An 18,125-nucleotide genomic window follows, 5' to 3' on the forward strand; every position below is an offset into this window, starting at 1 on the left:
ATATGGCCATCAGCAGTTCCTGGTTCTTTCCTTAAATAAGTGAGTGCAAGGTACAGGCACTCCAGCCTCCTCTCCTTCCACACCCAGATGTGGGTAATATTATCCCCAATGGAATCTCATCTGAAGGCTAAATGTACTATTGTAAACACAAAATTTAATCTTATGTATGCCTTTTATTCTTTTTAATGACAATAGCTTTCTTTTCTGTGCATTGCACATAAGTAATTTTGTTCCTTTTTTTGAAATAGGAAGAGTATAGGGACTTCCCTGGCGGTCCAGTGGTTAAGACTCTGCACTTCCAATGCAGGGGTGTGGGTTCAATCCCTGGTCAGGGAACTAAGATCCCACATGCCGCGCAGCGCAGCCAAAAAAAACAAAATAGGAAGAGTATAAAGGAAAAAGTGGAAATCATTTGTAATTCATAACACAGAGATAACTATTACATTTTGGTCTATATTCTTCCAAATATTTTTCCTACACAAACACAGACATATACATACACACTTTTTAAACACAAACATTCAGTTAGATATACATGCTGTTTTGAAACTTTTTTTTTTTTTTTTGCGGTACGCGGGCCTCTCACTATTGTGGTCTCTCCTGTTGTGGAGCACAGGCTCCGGAAGCACTGGCTCAGTGGCCATGGCTCACGGGCCCAGCCGCTCCGCGGCATGTGGGATCCTCCCGGACCGGGGCACGAACCCACGTTCCCTGCATTGGCAGGCGGACTCTCAACCACTGCACCACCAGGGAAGCCCTGAAACCTCTTTCTTTACTTATAAATATATCATGTAACCTTTCCTTGTCAAACTTTTTCTAACTCATCTTTTTAACAACTGAATAATATTTTATTACATGGATTAATAATAATTTGTTCCATCAATTTAACTTTACTGACTCTTGAGCTAGACTTTATTACACTTTAGAAATAATTTTGTGATGAATGCCTACATAAAACTTTGTGCACTCTTCTGTTTTTTCTTAAGATTCCTATAAGAATTTCTGGGCCAATCACATATTACTCTTGAATTCAATTCTAGGATAATTTAAACAAACGAAAAATTCTGACCTTTAAAGTTCTAAGCTAGCCACGTGTAAATCTTATTACTTTATCCTCAACCTCCTGGGCCCATTTTTCAGTCCTAATTTAATCTATTACATAGCCATCATCCATAGATTACATCTGAATTTTTGTTATCGTGATTGCCCACGCTAATTACACTGAGGCAAAATCTCTTCCCTCCCCCTGCCTCCCAGTTTGGGAACTAATAAGAAAAAACTGTTTTTTTCCAATTTTAAGATTTCATCAATAAAGTCGTACCAATCTTTTTATTATAGCTTTTCAAGAGAAAAAGAAATTCTACAATATTATACTAAGCATACAGATTTCCACAATACTTAAATGTAAAAAAGTATTTCTTAGAACTGGGAAAACAGGGGTGTCCTCTTTCTTCTTAATTTCTTTGGAGTTCTACCCGATTGGTCCTACTTAGGCCCAAAGCAAAAAAATCACCATCTTGAGGTAAATTAAAGATGGCTAAAAATTCTTTGCCACTCTTCTTCTTTTTTCTCTTCCCATGAATCTGGGCTGGCCTTGTGGCCAACTAGGACCAACAGAATGTGATAGAAGTGATACTGTGTGATTTAAAGCAGGAAACTTCTGCCTTTGCACCTCTTGGAATGTTCCTCTTATATGCCAGCCAGGCAAAAGAAATCCATTTATCCTGGGACCACCATGCTGTGTTAAAACCCTAACAATCCACCCAGAGAGAAAGTGGCCACTTAGTGGAGCACTGGGGTGCCTGATAAGAAAAGCCTTCTTGGACCTTCCATCCAAAGCCAGTCACCAGCCAATGCAGCCAAGTAATGATCCGAGATGATGCCATGTGAAGCAGAAAAACTGACTGGCTAAGCCTTTGCCCAAATCCCATCCCACAGAATTGTGAGCAAATAAACTAGTTGTTTTAAGCCACTAAGTTTTGGCGTAGGCTGTTCCACAGTAATAGATAACAGAAACACACCTAAATAAATTTAAGCACATGCAAGTGCTAGTTGGGAAGAATGTGGTGGTGGTGGTATTAGTGATGGTGGTTGGTGGCGGGGGTTCCATTTAAGCACTACACCCAACATTAAGGTAAAGCATCTGAAGACACATCATAATTTAGGGAAGCGAGCACAATTTTTGAGTCAGTAAAAGTTCTATAATGAATAGGAGAAAACAGGTAAGAAAAAACAAATGCAAAGTTTTAGAAAAGCCTAAAGCATGTCCCACTTGGGAAAACATTTCATCTATATTAGGTGAGCTATTAGAAGGGCACAAAGTTCCCTACACAGAAAATCTGGCCAATTACAAAAAAGGTACAAAGTATAAAATTAAAACTACTTATTTGGTGGGCAACTCATAGCAATATTACACTTGTGAGAAAAAGGGTAAAGTCAACAGCAGTTACATTAACACTATATGCTAAGAGAGTGTTCTGTCTTTGTGCTCTATGCAGAAACAAAGCCAGATTTCCAAGCAAAGTCTGAAAAAAGAATCCTTGAAAAAACAAAACAAACAAAAATGATAGTCTTATTTACAAAAGGTAAAAACATACTGGGATAAAAACACTGAAAACATATTTCTTCCAAAGGTACGGTCACTATAGGAACATCTAGAAGTGGTCAACACAGATGGTTCTGTCTAAGGAGTCTCAGGGCCTCTCAAGTCATCTTGTCTCCTGTTCTTGGCATTCCAAACAGTTGTAAGTTCAAATCTGAGTTCTCTGAAGTTAACATCATAATTTTTGTTTCATAAAAAAATACTTCGTGTTTCTTATTAAAAAAACACAAAACAAGGTGTATAATTAATGCATATATTTAGAATGGCATTAGCATGCAGAAAACAATATCAAACACAATTCAAAGTTAACAAGATTAAGATTTTTCTAAGAAAAAAATTAATATGAATAATTTAAAAACATTACAAAGGGACCTCTTTACCTCTAAATTTTATAGTCAACCCATTTTCTCTCAAGACTTTCTTCCTTTCAGTGTTATTACAAATGATAATACTATGGTTGCAAACTTAAAAATGCACACACACACACACACACACACACACACACACAGAGTCCATTTTATCTACTACTTGATAAAGAAACTGCTATGAGCTTATAAGCGCTAGAGCATTACCCTTCTGGGTATCCACAGTTGACGGCTAATATACTGCCACAGACTAAAAAAAAAATTGATGGTATAAATATTTTTGCTCACTGAAGTTTATTAAATTTATCAGCCTCATTCAGACTGTGCATTTTTACTTAAACAAGTAACAATTCCTGGGGTAGTGCTGGGAGTCTTAACTTACATGAGAAGAAGATTATTTTATTTTTAAGATCCTCCCTCCACTCCACTCCAACTCCCCCAGCAAACCCTAAAATGTTACATGATATTTTTCTACGTGGCCTCTTGCCAGAGATCACTTGAAGAGGACAGAAGAGATTAAATAAAGAACCTTGAACTTAGAGCTAAAGGGACCTGAGGAAAGTGAGATATTAAGTAAAGGTTAGAATGGGATGCTACATCACAGGACTGTTTAGGTTTGTAGTGCATATAGGCTGTCAGGAAGGTAACAGTTCTATTTAATTCTTCAAATAAGATGTCTGGGTTTTGACTCTGTAAATTATTAACTTAATCCCAGCACTATTAATATTTCAGAAAATAAATACATCCGTAAAAAATAGACAACTATTATACCCAAAAGTCAAAACTAAACGTTCTATAGTTTTTATATCAGTTTTCCACCTCATTCACTTGTTAAAGACAAGGTATTATCAGACACATATTCATTTAAGGTGACTTTCTTATTATTAAAATCAGGTAAAATAAATAAATAAACAAAATGAAAAATAAATAAAATCAGGTAGAAATAAAATAGCCAAACAAGCATAAAACTTAAGACATGCCTTGTTATTAAATAAAAATACTAACATGCTGTTACTTGCTCTGCTGATTATCACACTAATGCAATTACATCAGCAGTCTACCTGTAAAAATTTCTTCTTCATTTCATCAAAGATATTTTGTCTGCATCTCCAAAACACATCCTATGGTGCGTAAGAACAAAATGAATCACAAATTATTTCTTTAAAATAAAGAGGTAAGACAGTGAAATGAGAACAATTAACCTAAAAACATTTTTGCAACAAAATATGTATGAATTAAAGTATTATTATATCATCTAAGATTTCATTCATAAATTATATTTGCAGTTTTAATCTTAGGCCTCAATTACTCTTTTTTTTAAAATAAATGTATTGGGGGCTTCCCTGGTGGCGCAGTGGTTGAGAATCCGCCTGCTGATGCAGGGGACACAGGTTCATGCCCCGGTCCGGGAAGATACCACATGCTGCGGAGCGGCTAGGCTCGTGAGCCATGGCCGCTGAGCCTGCGCGTCCAGAGCCTGTGCTCCGCAACGGGAGAGGCCACAACAGTGAGAGGCCCGCGTACCGCAAGAAAAAATTTATTTATTTTTGACTGCGTTGGGTCTTCGTTGCTGCACGCGGGCTTTCTCTAGTTGTGGCAAGTGGGGGCTACTCTTCATTGTGGTGAGCGGGCTTCTCATTGCGGTGGCCTCTCTTGTTGGGGAGCACAGGCTCTAGGCACGTGGGCTTCAGTTGTTGTGGCACACAGGCTCAGTAGTTATGGCTTGCAGGCTCTAGAGCACAGGCTCAGTAGTTTTGGCGTACGGGCTTAGCTGCTCCAAGGCATGTGGGATCTTCCCGGACCAGGGCTTGAACCCGTATCCCCTGCATTGGCAGGCAGATTCATTCATTCGTTCATTCATTCATTCATTCATTCATGGCTGTGTTGGGTCTTCGTTTCTGAGCGTGGGCTTTCTCTAGTTGCAGCGAGCGGGGGCCACTCTTCATTGCGGTGCACGGGCCTCTCACTGTCATGGGCTCTCTTGTTGCGGAGTACAGGCTCCAGACACTCAGGCTCAGTAGTTGTGGCTCACGGGCCTAGTTGCTCCGCGGCATGTGGGATCGTCCCAGACCAGGGCTCGAACCCGTGTACCCTGCATTGGCAGGCAGGTTCTCAACCACTGCGCCACCAGGGAAGCCCGTCAGGCAGATTCTTAACCACTGCGCCACCAGGGAAGCCCCTCAATTACTCTTGTAAGGTTACTGAAAACCTACATTATGGTGATAAAAAATAATATTAACATGGAAAACAACCACATTTTAACAAAGAGTAGCAGCTTCAGAACTGTGTATAAGTCAAATGTTCTAAGTCATATTTTCCTAGTTTTATTGAGATATAATTAACATATAACTCTGTAACAGTTTTAAGGGCTACAACATAATGATTTGATATATGTATATACTGCAAAATGATTAATTACTACAATAAGGTTAGTTAACATCCATCATCTCACATAGTTATAAATTTTTTGTCCTTGTAATAATAACTTTTAAGTTCTATTCCCTTAGCAATTTTCAGATATACAATACAGTATTGTTAACTATAGTCATCACACTGTATATTACATTCAGAACTTATTTATCTTATAACTGGAAGTTTGTACCTTTTGACCACCTTCACCTATTTACACAACTCCCATCCCCCATCTCTGGCAACCACCCATCTGTTCTGTGTTGATAAGAGTTCAGTTTTTCAGATTCCACGTATAAGTATATCATATAGTATTTGTCCTTCTCTTTCTAAGTCACTATTTTGAGACCATTAAAGGAACTCTGCAAGGAAACCAAAAGATCCCTGATTTTGCTACCTTATAAATTTAGATTTTTCACATTATAAATACTATTAAAGTAAAGCTGCTTAACATTACCCCCTACAGCTATTTTCTTTTAATATCTCTTCCTTATTTTAAAAGAAGCTTATTTTAGCAAATCAAGAAAATACAGAAATATATAAAAGGAAATAAGGATAACCTATAATCAAGAGATAATCTCTTGAAAAATCTTGATTTTACATCCCAAACTTCTTCTGTACAAATTTCGTTTTCCTCCACCTTCTTTAATAAAAAGAACCCAACATATTGTTTTAAAAGGTGCTTTTTATCACTCATAGTAGCTTAGATACTATTCTATATCAATTAAAAAATTTTACCTCATTTGCTTTTATAATAGAAATGTATTTCTATTATAATAGTAATACATATTTTTTGACAAGCAAGTCTAAAATAACTCCTATAGCAATTATTAAAAATCTGATATACATCCTATTAGATCCCTCTCCATTTTATGCATATATTATATAAAGATTATTAACCAAAAAAGATCATTCCGAACACCAGCGTTTGAATTCTGCTCCTTTTCCCTCAACACTCACTCATCTTTCTGGGTCAAAACATTTAGTTTAAAAACTGCAGTGTTCCATTATATAAGCAAAACATAATTTATTTACCTAATCTATTAATGGGCATTTAGACACCTTCAAATTTTCACTACAGCTTTGCTTATTTGTACAATTTTTTTCCCTAAAGTTTATTTCCTAAAGAAAGAATTCTAGATCAAAGGTTATGTACTCATTTTTAGGATTTTTTTGATACCTGCTGCCAATACGCTATCTCTTCCACAAATAAGAATTAAACTACAACTATCTGTCAAACACTGTTTTAGGTGCTGAGAAAATAGCAGTGAACAAAAGCCCTTGCCCTCAAGGAGATGACACTGTACAGGGGAAATTCAAAATAAACAAATCTAAACCATCAGGTATCCACCAGCCTCAGAGTCTTTGCATTTCTGTACACTGTACCTGGGATGCTCTTCCTTCAGATATCCTTTCTCAAGTATCATTGTGATGGCTTTAAAATGTGTCCACAAATTCTTTGACATGCCTCCCAGCAAGATTAGGAGTCTAAGTCCAGTCCCTTTTAATATGGGCCAGCCTTAGTGACTTCCTGTGACACATAACATTACTTTCAAGGCTGGGCTAGAAAATAGAAAAGGCAACACAGCTTCTTCCTGGCTTTCTTTCAGATGCTCACCCTTGGAACCTGGCCATTATGCTGTATCGAAGCCACGCAGCCACATGGAAAGGTCATGTGTAGATGTTCTAGCCACAACCCAACTGAGATCCCATCTGGCAACCAGCATCAACAACCATACATGTGAGGAAGTGTTCAGATGATTCCAGACCCCAGCCTTTCAGATGCCCCAACTGACGCCTAGCAGAGCAGAGCAAGCTGTCTCTCTTCAGCCTGGCCCAAATTGCACGTCCATGAGCAAAAGTCATTAAGTGTGCGTGTAGGCTATTATAAAGCAAAAAATAACCAAAATAGCTAGTTTCTCAAACTGGTCCTCTTCTCACCATTCTATTTAAAATTGCAATCCTCTTCATCTCTCTTCCTTCAGGTTTCTCCATAGTATACTTATAGCCACCTGATATATTTGTTTATATTTTACTTGTTTATTGTTAACTCCAAAAAACTTCCATTATGAGCCAAGATGAAATAGCAGACTGGATTTACCCTCTCCACCTTAAACAACTAAAAAGAAGAGATGAAATATATGAAACAATAGTTTAAAAATATTATTAAATAACAGGTAACACAGGACAGTGATCCCTGTGAAAACAAACAAAAAAGGTAAGCTACCTTCCAGGCTGCAGTGCAGGGAGAGAGAACCCAGTTAAAGTTCAGCAATCTTCCTGAGCTGAAAAGATAAGGTTAGAAGTTCAAGTGGATCAATTCAGCTAGAATTTACAGAGAAGAATACGGAAGAGAAGAAAGATGTGCAAATAGCATGCTCCAGAGATATGTAGTGGTCCTCCCTGAGTACTCATCAGCATATGCATGTGAAGAAACTACCTGAGGCAGGGGAAAGAACCACAGGAAAGAATCCCTGGAGCTCACTTCAGTTCCCACCAGCCAAAGTGAAAAAAATCTCATAATACACGGGGCTCAGATAAGAGTACACAGAAGAGTATTGTCTCAGTAGTGGGACCAAATTAGGCCTAATCTAAAGGCTATTCTGGATCAAACTTACAACACTTTTTAAAAGCAAGCCTCAAAAGGATCAAAATGTTTACAAGTAAATTAAAACTCTGTCAGAGAACAAACCTCAAGAATATCTATGGAAATTAAAAATACCCAGCACCCATCAACATAAAATTCAGTGTTTGGCATCCAATCCAAAATAAACAGGCATGCATCAAAGTAGGAAATGATGACCCATAATGAGGAGAAAAATCAATCAATGAAAACCTACCCAGATACAATACAGATGATATAATTAATAGACAAGAATATAAAAAGTTTATAACTATATTCTACATTTTACAGGAAAGAATGCAAACGAAATAAATGAAAGCTATATTAAAGATTCAACTCAAGTGGAGACAAGGTGGCAGAGTTGAAGGACTTGAGCTCATCTCCTCTCACAAAAACACCAAAATCACAACTAACTGCTGAACAACCATTGACAAAAAAGAATGGAACCTACCAAAAAAGATATTCTACATCCAAAGACAAGAAGCCATAATGAGGCAGTATGAGGAGGGCTTTTGCGATATAATCAAATCCCATACCCACCAGGTGGGCGACCCACAAACTGAAAAATAATTATATCGCAGAGGTTCTCCCACAGGAGTGAGAGTTCTGAGCCCAGCATCAGGCTCCCCAGCCTGGGGGTCTAGCATCAGGAGGAGGAGCCTCGAGAGCATTTGGCTTTGAAGGTCAGGGGGGCTTGAGCTGCATAGGACTGGAGGAGACAGAGACTCCACTCTTGGAGGGCACACACAAGGTTTCACATGCACTGGGACTCAGGGCAAAGCAGTGACTCCATAGGAGCCTGGGCCAGACCTAGTTGCGGGCCTTAGAGGGTCTCCTGGGGAGGCGGGGTTCAGCTGTGGCTCACTGTGGGGGCAAGGACACTGCTGGCAGAGACTCCAGAGAATACACATCTGCGTGAGCTCTTCTGGAGGTGGTCATTTTGGCACTGAGACCTGGCCCCTCCAAACAGCCTGCAGTCTCCAGTGCTGTGACGTCTCAGGCCAAACAACCAAGAAGGTGGGAACAGAGCCCCACCATCAGCAGACAGGCTGCCTAACATCTGTCCTGAGTGCACAGCCACCTCTAAACACAACCCCTGACATGGTCCTGCCCACCAGAGGGACAAGAACCAGCTCCACTCACCAGGGGGCAGCTACAGTCCATCCCACAGGAAGCCTGCACAAGCCCCTGGACCAACCTCAACCACCAAGGGGCAAACACCAGAAGCAAGTGCAACTACAAACCTGCAGCCTGAAAAACAGAGATCACAAACACAGAAAGTTAGACAAAATAAGATGGCAGAGAAATATGTTACAGGTAAAGATAAAACCCCAGAAGAACAACTAAGTGAAGTGGAGGTAGGCAATCAGCCTGAAAAAGAACTTAGAGTAATGACAGTAAAGATGATTCAACATCTCGGGAAAAGAATGGAGGCACAGACCGAGAAGATACAATAAACTTTTAACAAAGAGCTAGAAAATTTAAAGAACAAACAGAGATGAACCATACAATAACTGAAATGAAAAATAAATAAGAAGGAATCAATAGCAGAATAAATGAGACAGAAGAATGAATAAGTGACCTGGAAGAGAGATTGGTGGAAATCACAGCTGTGGTGTGAATAAAGAAATAAGAATAAAGAAAAAAAAAAAGAATGAAAAGAAATGAGGACAGTCTAAGAGACATCTGGGATGACATTAAATGCATCAACATTCACATTATAGGGGTCCCAGAAGGAAAAGAGAGAGAAAGGGCCTGAAAAAATATTTGAAGAGATAATAGTCAAAAACTTCCCTACCATGGGAAAGGAACCACTCACTCAACTCCAAGAAGTGCAGACAATCCCATATAGAATAAACCCAAGGAAGAACATGCCAAGACACATATTAATCAAGTTGACAAAAATCAAAGACAAAGAGAAAAAAACATTAAAAGCAACAAGGGAAAAGCAACAAATAACATACAAGGGAATCCCCATACAGTTATCAGATGATTTTTCAGCAAAAACTCTGCAGGCCAGAAGGGAGTGGCATGATATATTTAAAATGATGAAAGGGAAAAACCCACAACCAAGAATACTCTACCCAGCAAAGCTCTCTTTCAAATTTGATGGAAAAATCAGGCAAGCAAAAGCTAAGAGAATTCAGCACCACCACACCAGCTTTATAACAAATGTTAAAGGAACTTCTCTAGGCATAAAAGAAAAGGTCACAACTAGAAAAACAATAATTACAAATGGGAAAGCTCACTAGTAAAGGCAAACATACAGTAAAAGTAGGAAACAGTCCACACAAAAATATTATATAAAAATCAGCAATCATGAGAATACAAATGCAGGATATTGGAAATGCATTTGAAATTAAGAGACCAGCAACTTAAAACAATCTTGTATATATACATATAGAGACTGCTATATCAAAACCTGATGGTAACCGCAAACCAAAAATCTACACTAGATACACAAACTTAAAGAAAAAGTAATCCAAACACAACTCTAAAGACAGTCATCAAATCACAAGTGAACAAAAGAGGAATGAAAAAAAAAGAGCTACAAAAACAAATCCTAAATAATTTTTTTTAATTGCAAGAAGAACATACATATTGATAACTACCTTAAATGTAAATGGATTAAATGCTCCAACCAAAAGACACAGATAGGTGAATGGATACAAAAACAAGACCCATGTACATGATGTCTACAAGAGACTCACTTCAGTTCTAGGGACACATATAGAATGAAAGTGAAGGAATGGAAAAGGTTATCCTATGCAAACGGAAATCAAAAGAAAGCTGAAGTAGCAATATTCATATCAGACAAAACAGACTCTAAAATAAAGACTGTTACAGGACTTCGCTGGTGGCACAGTGGTTAAGAATCTGCCTGCCAATGCAGGGGACATGGGTTCAATTCCTGGTCTGGGAAGACCCCACATGTTGAGGAGCAACTAAGCATATGCACCAAAACTACTGAGCCTGTGCTCTAGAGCCCACGAGCCACAACTACTAAGTCCGCAAACCACAACAACTGAAGCTCATTGCCCTAGAGCCCGTGCGCCACAACTACTGAGCCCACATGCTGCAACTACTGAAGCCTGTGCGCCTAGAGCCCATGCTCTGCAACAAGAGAAGCCACCGCAATGAAAAGCCTACATACCATGATGAAGAGTAGCCCCCGCTCGCCACAACTAGAGAAAGCCCATGCACAGAAACAAAGACCCAACACAGCCAAAAATAAAAATTTTTTTAAAATTGTTACAATAAAACTAAATGTGTACAAAAAAATAATTTAAAAATTTTTTTAAAATGGAATAAAATAAAATAAAGACAGTTACAAGAGAAATAGAAGGACACTACATAATGATCAGGGATCAACCCAAGAAGATATAACAATCATAAATATCTATGCTCTCAACATAGGAGTGCCTCAATATATAAAGCAAATGTTAACCAAAAAAGGAGAAATTGACAGTAACACAATAATAATGGGGGACTTTAACACCGCTACTTACATCAATGGACAGATCATCCAGACAGAAAATCAATATGGAAACACAGGCCTTAAATGACACATTAGATCAGATGGACTTAATTGATATTTATAGAACACTGCATCCAAAAGCAGCAGAATACACATTCATCTCAAGTGCACATGGAATATTCTCCAGGATAGATCACATGGTGGGCCACAAAGCAAACGTTGGTAAATTTAAGAAAAATGAAATCATATCAAGCACCTTTTTGGACCACAACACTAAGAGATTAGAAATCAACTATAAGAAAAAACCTGTAAAAACACACAAACACATGGAGGCTAAACAATATATTACTAAACAACTAATGGATCAGTGAAGAAATCAAAGAAGAAACCAAAAAATACCTAGACACAAATGAAAATGAAATCACAACAATCCAAAAGCTTTGGGACACAGCAAAAGTAGTTTTAAGAGGGAAGTGTATAGCAATACAATTTTACCTCAGGAAACAAAAAAAATCTTAAATAAACAGCCTAAACTTACACCTAAAGCAACTAGAAAAAGAAGAACAAAATCCAAAGTTAGTAGAAGGAAAGAAATCATAAAGATTAGATCAGAAATAAATGAAATAGAGATGAAGAAAACAATAGAAAAGATCAATGAAACTAAAAGCTGATTCTTCGAAAAGATAAACAAAATTGATAAACTGTTAGCCAGACTCACCAAGAAAAAAATGGAGAGGGCTCAAATCAATAAAATTAGAAATGAAAAAGAAGTTCCAACTGACACCACAGAAATACAAAGGATCAAAAGAGACTACTACAAGCAAATATATGCCAATAAAATGGATAACCTGGAAGAAATGGACAAATTCTTAGAAAGGTACAACCTTCCAAACCTGAACTAGGAAGAAATAGAAAATATGAACAGACCGATCACAACTACTGAAATTGACATTGTGATTAAAGAACTTCGAACAAACAAAAGTCCAGGACCAGATGGCTTCACAGGGGAATTCTGAACATTTAAGGAAGACTTAACACCTACTCTTCTAAAGCAAACAGTATGATACACCACATTAACAAATTGAAGAATAAAAACCATATGATCATTTCAATAGATGCAGAAAAAGCTTTGACAAAATTCAACACCCATTTATGATAAACACTCTCCAGAAAGTGGGCACGGAGGGAACCTATCTCAACATAATAAAGGCCATATATGACAAACCCACAGCTAACATACTCAATGGTGAAAAGCTGAAAGCATTTCCTCTAAGGTCAGGATTAAGACAAGGATGTCCACTCTCGTCACTTTTATTCAACATAGTTTTGGAAGTCCTGGCAATGGCATGGCAATCAAAGAATAAAAATAAATAAAGGAATCCAAATTGGAAAAAAAGAAGTTAAATGGTCACTGTTTCCAAATGACATGATATACTATACATAGAAAATCCTAAAGATGCTAACAGAAAACTACTAGAGCTCATCAATCAATTCAGAAAGTTGCAGGATAAAAAATTAATACATAGATCTCTCTTGCATTTCTATACATTAACAATGAAAGATCAGAAAGAGAAACTAAGGAAACATTCTCATTTGCCATTGTAAAGAATAAAATACCTAGGAATAAACCTACCTAAGGAGACAAAAGGCCTGTACTCTGAAAACTATAAGATGCTGAAGAAAAAAAATTGAAGATGACACAAACAGATGGAGCGATATATCATGTTCCTGATTGGAAGAATCAATCAAAATGACTATACTATCCAAGGCAATCTACAGACTCAAAGCAATTCCTATCAAATTACCAATGGCATTTTTCACAGAACTAGAGAAAAAAAAGTTTTAATTTGTATGGAAACACAAAAGACCCTGAATAGCCAAAGTAATCCTGAGAAAGAAAAATGGAGCCGGAGGAGTCAGGCTCCCTGACTTCAGACTATACTACAAAGCTACAGTAATCAAAACAGCATGGCACTGGCACAAAAAAAGAAATGTAGATTAATGGAACAGGATAGAAAGCCCAGAGATAAACCCACGCACCTATGGTCCACTAAACTATGACAAAGGAGGCAAGAATATACAATGGAGAAAACACAGTCTCTTCAATAAGTAGTACTGAGAAAACTGGATAGCTACATGTAAAAGAATGAAGTTAGAACATTGTCCAACACCATACACAAAAATAAACTCAAAATGAATTAAAGGCCTAAATGTAAGATCAGATTCTATAAAACTCTTAGAGGAAAACATAGGCAAAACACTCTTTGACATAAATTGCAGCAAGATCTTTTTCAATTCACCTCCTAGAGGAATGGAAATAAAAACAAAAACAAATGGGACCTAATTAAACTGAAAAGCTTTTGCACATCAAAGGAAACCATAAACAAAATGAAAAGACAACCCACAGAATGGGAGAAAATATTTGCAAATGGTGTGACTGACAAGGGATTAATCTCCAAAACATACAAACAGCTCATGCAGCTCAATATCAAAAAAACAAACAACCCAATCAAAAAATGGGCATAAGATCTAAATAGACATTTCTCTAAAGACGACATATAGATGGCCAAAAAGCACATGAAAATATGTTCAACATTGCTAATTATTAGAGAAATGCAAATCAAAACTACAATGAGGTATCACCTCACACTGGTCAGAATGGTCATCATCAAAAATTCTACAAACAATAAATGCTGGAGAGGATGTGGAGAAAAGGAAATCCTCCTACACTGTTGGTGGGAATGTAAATTGGTACAACCACTATGGAGAACAGTATGGAGGTTCCTTAAAAAATTGAAAACAGAACTACCATATAATGCAGCAATCCCACTCCTGGGCATCTATCTTGAGAAAACCATAATTCCAAAAAATACATGCTCCCCAATGTTCATTGCAGCACTGTTTACAACAGTCAAGACACGGAAGCAATGTAAATGTCCATCGATGAATGGATAAAGAAGATGTGGTATATAGACACGATGGAATATTAGTCAGCCATAAAAAAGAATGAAGTAATGCCATTTGCAGCAACATAGATGGATCTAGAGATTATCATACTAAGTGAAGTAAGTCAGACAGAGAAAGACATCACTTATAGCTGGAATCAACAAAAATGATACAAATGAACTTATTTACAAAATAGACTCACAGGGCTTCCCTGGTGGCGCAGTGGTTGAGAGTCTGCCTGCCGATGCAGGCGACACGGGTTCATGCCCCGGTCCGGGAAGATCCCACATGCCACGGAGCGGCTGGGCCTGTGAGCCATGGCCGCTGAGCCTCCACGTCTGGAGCCTGTGCTCCGCAACGGGAGAGGCCACAACAGTGAGAGGCCCGCATATCGCAAAAAAAAAAAAAAAAAAAAAAAAAAGACTCACAGACTTGGAAGATAAATTTATGTTTACCAAAGGGGAAAGGGGGTGGGGAGAGATAAATTAGGAGTCTGGGCTTAACATATACACACTACCATATATAAAATAGGTAACCAACAAGGACCTACTGTATAGCGCAGGGAACTCTACTCAGTGTTCTATAACAACCTATATGGGAAAAAAATCTGAAAAAGAATGGATATATGTATATGTATAACTGAACCACTCTGCTGTACACCTGAAACTAACATAACATTGTAAATCAACTATACCCAAAATAAAAATCCAATTATAAAAAAGCATGACTTGAACACTAAATGCTACGAAAGAAAAGATTAATAAACTCAATTATAGAAAAAGGAAATTTAAAAAAGGATCCAACTCAAATTTCTAAAGATGAAAAGTACAATGTCTGAGATGAAACATAGAATGGATGGGGTTAACAGATTAGGTACCACTGAACAAAAGATTATATAAACCACTTGAAGACACAGCAATAGAAACTATCACAAATGAGACAAAGAGAGGAAAAAACCATACACACACACACACACAGAGAGCAGAAAAGTGGGACAACTTTCTTGTGGGACAACTTTCTTATCAGAAACCAAGGAGGCCGGAAGGAAGTTGCACAATATTTTTCAGGTGCTCACAGAAAATAACTGTTAACCTAAGAGCCTATAACCAGAAAAATGTCCTTTAAGAATGACCCAGAAATTGCTTCTGTAACCAAGCAGAATTCAAGACATGCTCAGATAAAGGAAAGCTAAAAGAATTTGTCTCCAGTAGAAATACCCTAAAGGAATGGCTAAAGGAAGTTCTCTAAACAAAAAAGGAAATGATTAAAGGGGAACCTTAGAACATCAGGAAAGAAAAAAGAACACAGCAAAATATGGCTAAATAGAATACATTTTCCTTCTCCTCTTCAGTTTTTATTATATGTTTGACAGTTGAAGCACAAATTAAGAGACTGCTTGATGTGGTTATAAATGTATGTAGAGGAAGTATTTAATTCAATTATATTGTAGACAGGGGAGGGTAACAAGACATAAAGGGAGGTAATGTTTCTACATTTCAATTAAACTGATAAAATAATGACACCAGTAGACTGTGATAAACTTGTATATACACAGAAGAACCACTAAAAAAGCTATTACAAGAGGATATGATCAAAATCAGTATGGAAAAATCAAAACGAAATTTTTAAAAATATTCAAATAACACAAAGGAAGGCAAGTGAAAAATAATAGCAAAATGAAAAACAGAAAACAAAATAAAATGGGAGGTTTATGCTAACATGTTAATGATTACATTAAATATAATGACCTAATCACACCAATTAAAAGAGAGTTGGGAGGGTAAATTAAAACTATATGCTGTCGGGCTTCCCTGGTGGCGCAGTGGTTGAGAGTCTGCCTGCCGATGCAGGGGACACGGGTTCGTGCCCCGGTCCGGGAAGATTCCACATGCCACAGAGCGGCTGGGCCCGTGAGCCATGGCCGCTGAGCCTGCGTGTCCGGAGCCTGTGCTCCGCAGCGGGAAAGGCCACAACAGTGAGAGGCCTGCATACCACAAAAAAAAAAAAAAACAAAACCAAAACAAAACTATATGCTGTCTCTAAGAAACTCAGACACACACACCTACACACACAAAGATGTACACCCATAGATAATACATACTATGTCAAATACATGATATACATAAAACACTTTAAAATAAATTTACATATAAGATATATATTTCATGAAAAATATTTAGTATGAAAGTAAAAAAGGGAAAAAATGTACCATGCAAACATCAATCAAAGAAAGCAAGAGTTAATTTTAAAAATTAATATCAGTTAAAGTAGACTTCAGAACAAAGAAAATTATCAGAGATAGAGAGAAACATATAATGATAAAAGGGCCCATCCACTAAGAAGGCATAGCAATCCTAAATTTGTATAAACCAAACAGAGCTGCAAAATTTGTGAAGCCAGAACCAGTAAAACTAAAATAATAAAATAACTCTACAATAATTAGGAGACTCCAACAACTCTCTCAACAATTGCTACAACAACTAAACAGAAAATAAGCAAGGACACAGAAAAAAACCAACAATACCATCAACCAACAGAACCTAATTAACATTTGTAAAGGGACAGAATATACATTCTGTCCAGATGCACTTGGAACATATTCCAAGACAGGCCATATCCCAGGTCATAAAACAAATTTTAACACATTTAGAAGAACTACAATCAAATAGAGTATATTCTCTGCTCATAATAGGACAACAGAAGATCTAAATAAATAAAGCAACATAATGTATTCTTACACTGGAAGACTCAACATAGTAAAGATGTCAATTCTTCCCAAACAAAAATACAGTTTTTAAAGCAAGTCCTATCAAAATCCCAGCAAGTTTTTTTGAAGATATAGACAAGAATATTCTGAAACTTATATGGAAAGGCAAAGGAACTAGAATAACTAAAAAGATAAAGTGAGAGGACTCTGTCTACTCAATTTCGAGACTTATTATATAGCTACAGTAATCAAGACTGTGTGGTATTGGTAGAGGAATAGACATAGAGATCAATGGAATACAATAGAGAGCCACACAGATATGCCCAACTGATTTCTGACTAGGTGTAAAAGCAACTCAAAGAGTGTCTTTTCAACAAATGGTACTGGAATAATTGGACATCCATGGGCAAAAAATAATAATAATAATCCTGGACCTAAGTCTCTCACCTTACACAAAAAGTAACTAAATATAGATCATGAACTTAAATGAAAAATGTAAACCTATAAAACTTTTAGAAAAAAAACATAGGAAAAAATCTTTTAGAGCTAAGGATAGGCAGAGTTCTCAGACCTGACACCAAAAGCATGATTTACAAACAGAAAAATTGATAAACTGGACGTAATCAAAACTGAAATATCTATTTTGCAAAGACCCTGTTAAGAAAGAAAAGACAGGGAATTCCCTGGCGGTCCAGTGGTTAGGACTCAGCACTCTCACTGCCAAGGGCCGAGGTTCAATCCCTGGTCAGGGAACTAAAAATCCCACACACACACACAAAAAGAATGAAAAGACAAGCTCCTGACTGGGAGAAAATATTTCAAACAACATAACTGACAAAGGACTAGTATCTAGACTATACTGTAAAGAACTCTGAACACCTAACAATAAAAGAAGCAACAATATAATTAGAGCACAGGCAAAAATCATGAGACACATTTCAATGAAGAAAACAGATGACAAGTAAGCACACAAAAAGATGGTCAACATCATTAGC

At 37.3% G+C, this 18,125-nt stretch overlaps 1 protein-coding gene across 3 annotated transcripts in view; it reads right to left on the reverse strand.

Moving 5' to 3' along the window:
* Positions 1 to 18,125, reverse strand: part of USP47 (ubiquitin specific peptidase 47) — a 121,759-nt gene that overhangs the window by 76,608 nt on the left and 27,026 nt on the right. Inside the window, exon 2 of one of the 3 annotated variants that reach the window (XM_022555760.3) lies at positions 4,029 to 4,088. The exons of the other annotated variants lie outside the window; for them this stretch is intronic. Coding sequence (XP_022411468.1) covers positions 4,029 to 4,088 — 60 coding nt within the window. The remainder of the gene's footprint in view (positions 1 to 4,028; positions 4,089 to 18,125) is intronic. 3 annotated transcript variants of the gene reach the window in all.

The sequence above is a fragment of the Delphinapterus leucas genome, chromosome 7 (genome assembly GCF_059928025.1).
Source record: "Delphinapterus leucas isolate spDelLeu-1000000601 "Yukka" chromosome 7, BTC_Dleu_Yukka2, whole genome shotgun sequence".
Lineage (NCBI taxonomy): Eukaryota > Metazoa > Chordata > Mammalia > Artiodactyla > Monodontidae > Delphinapterus > Delphinapterus leucas.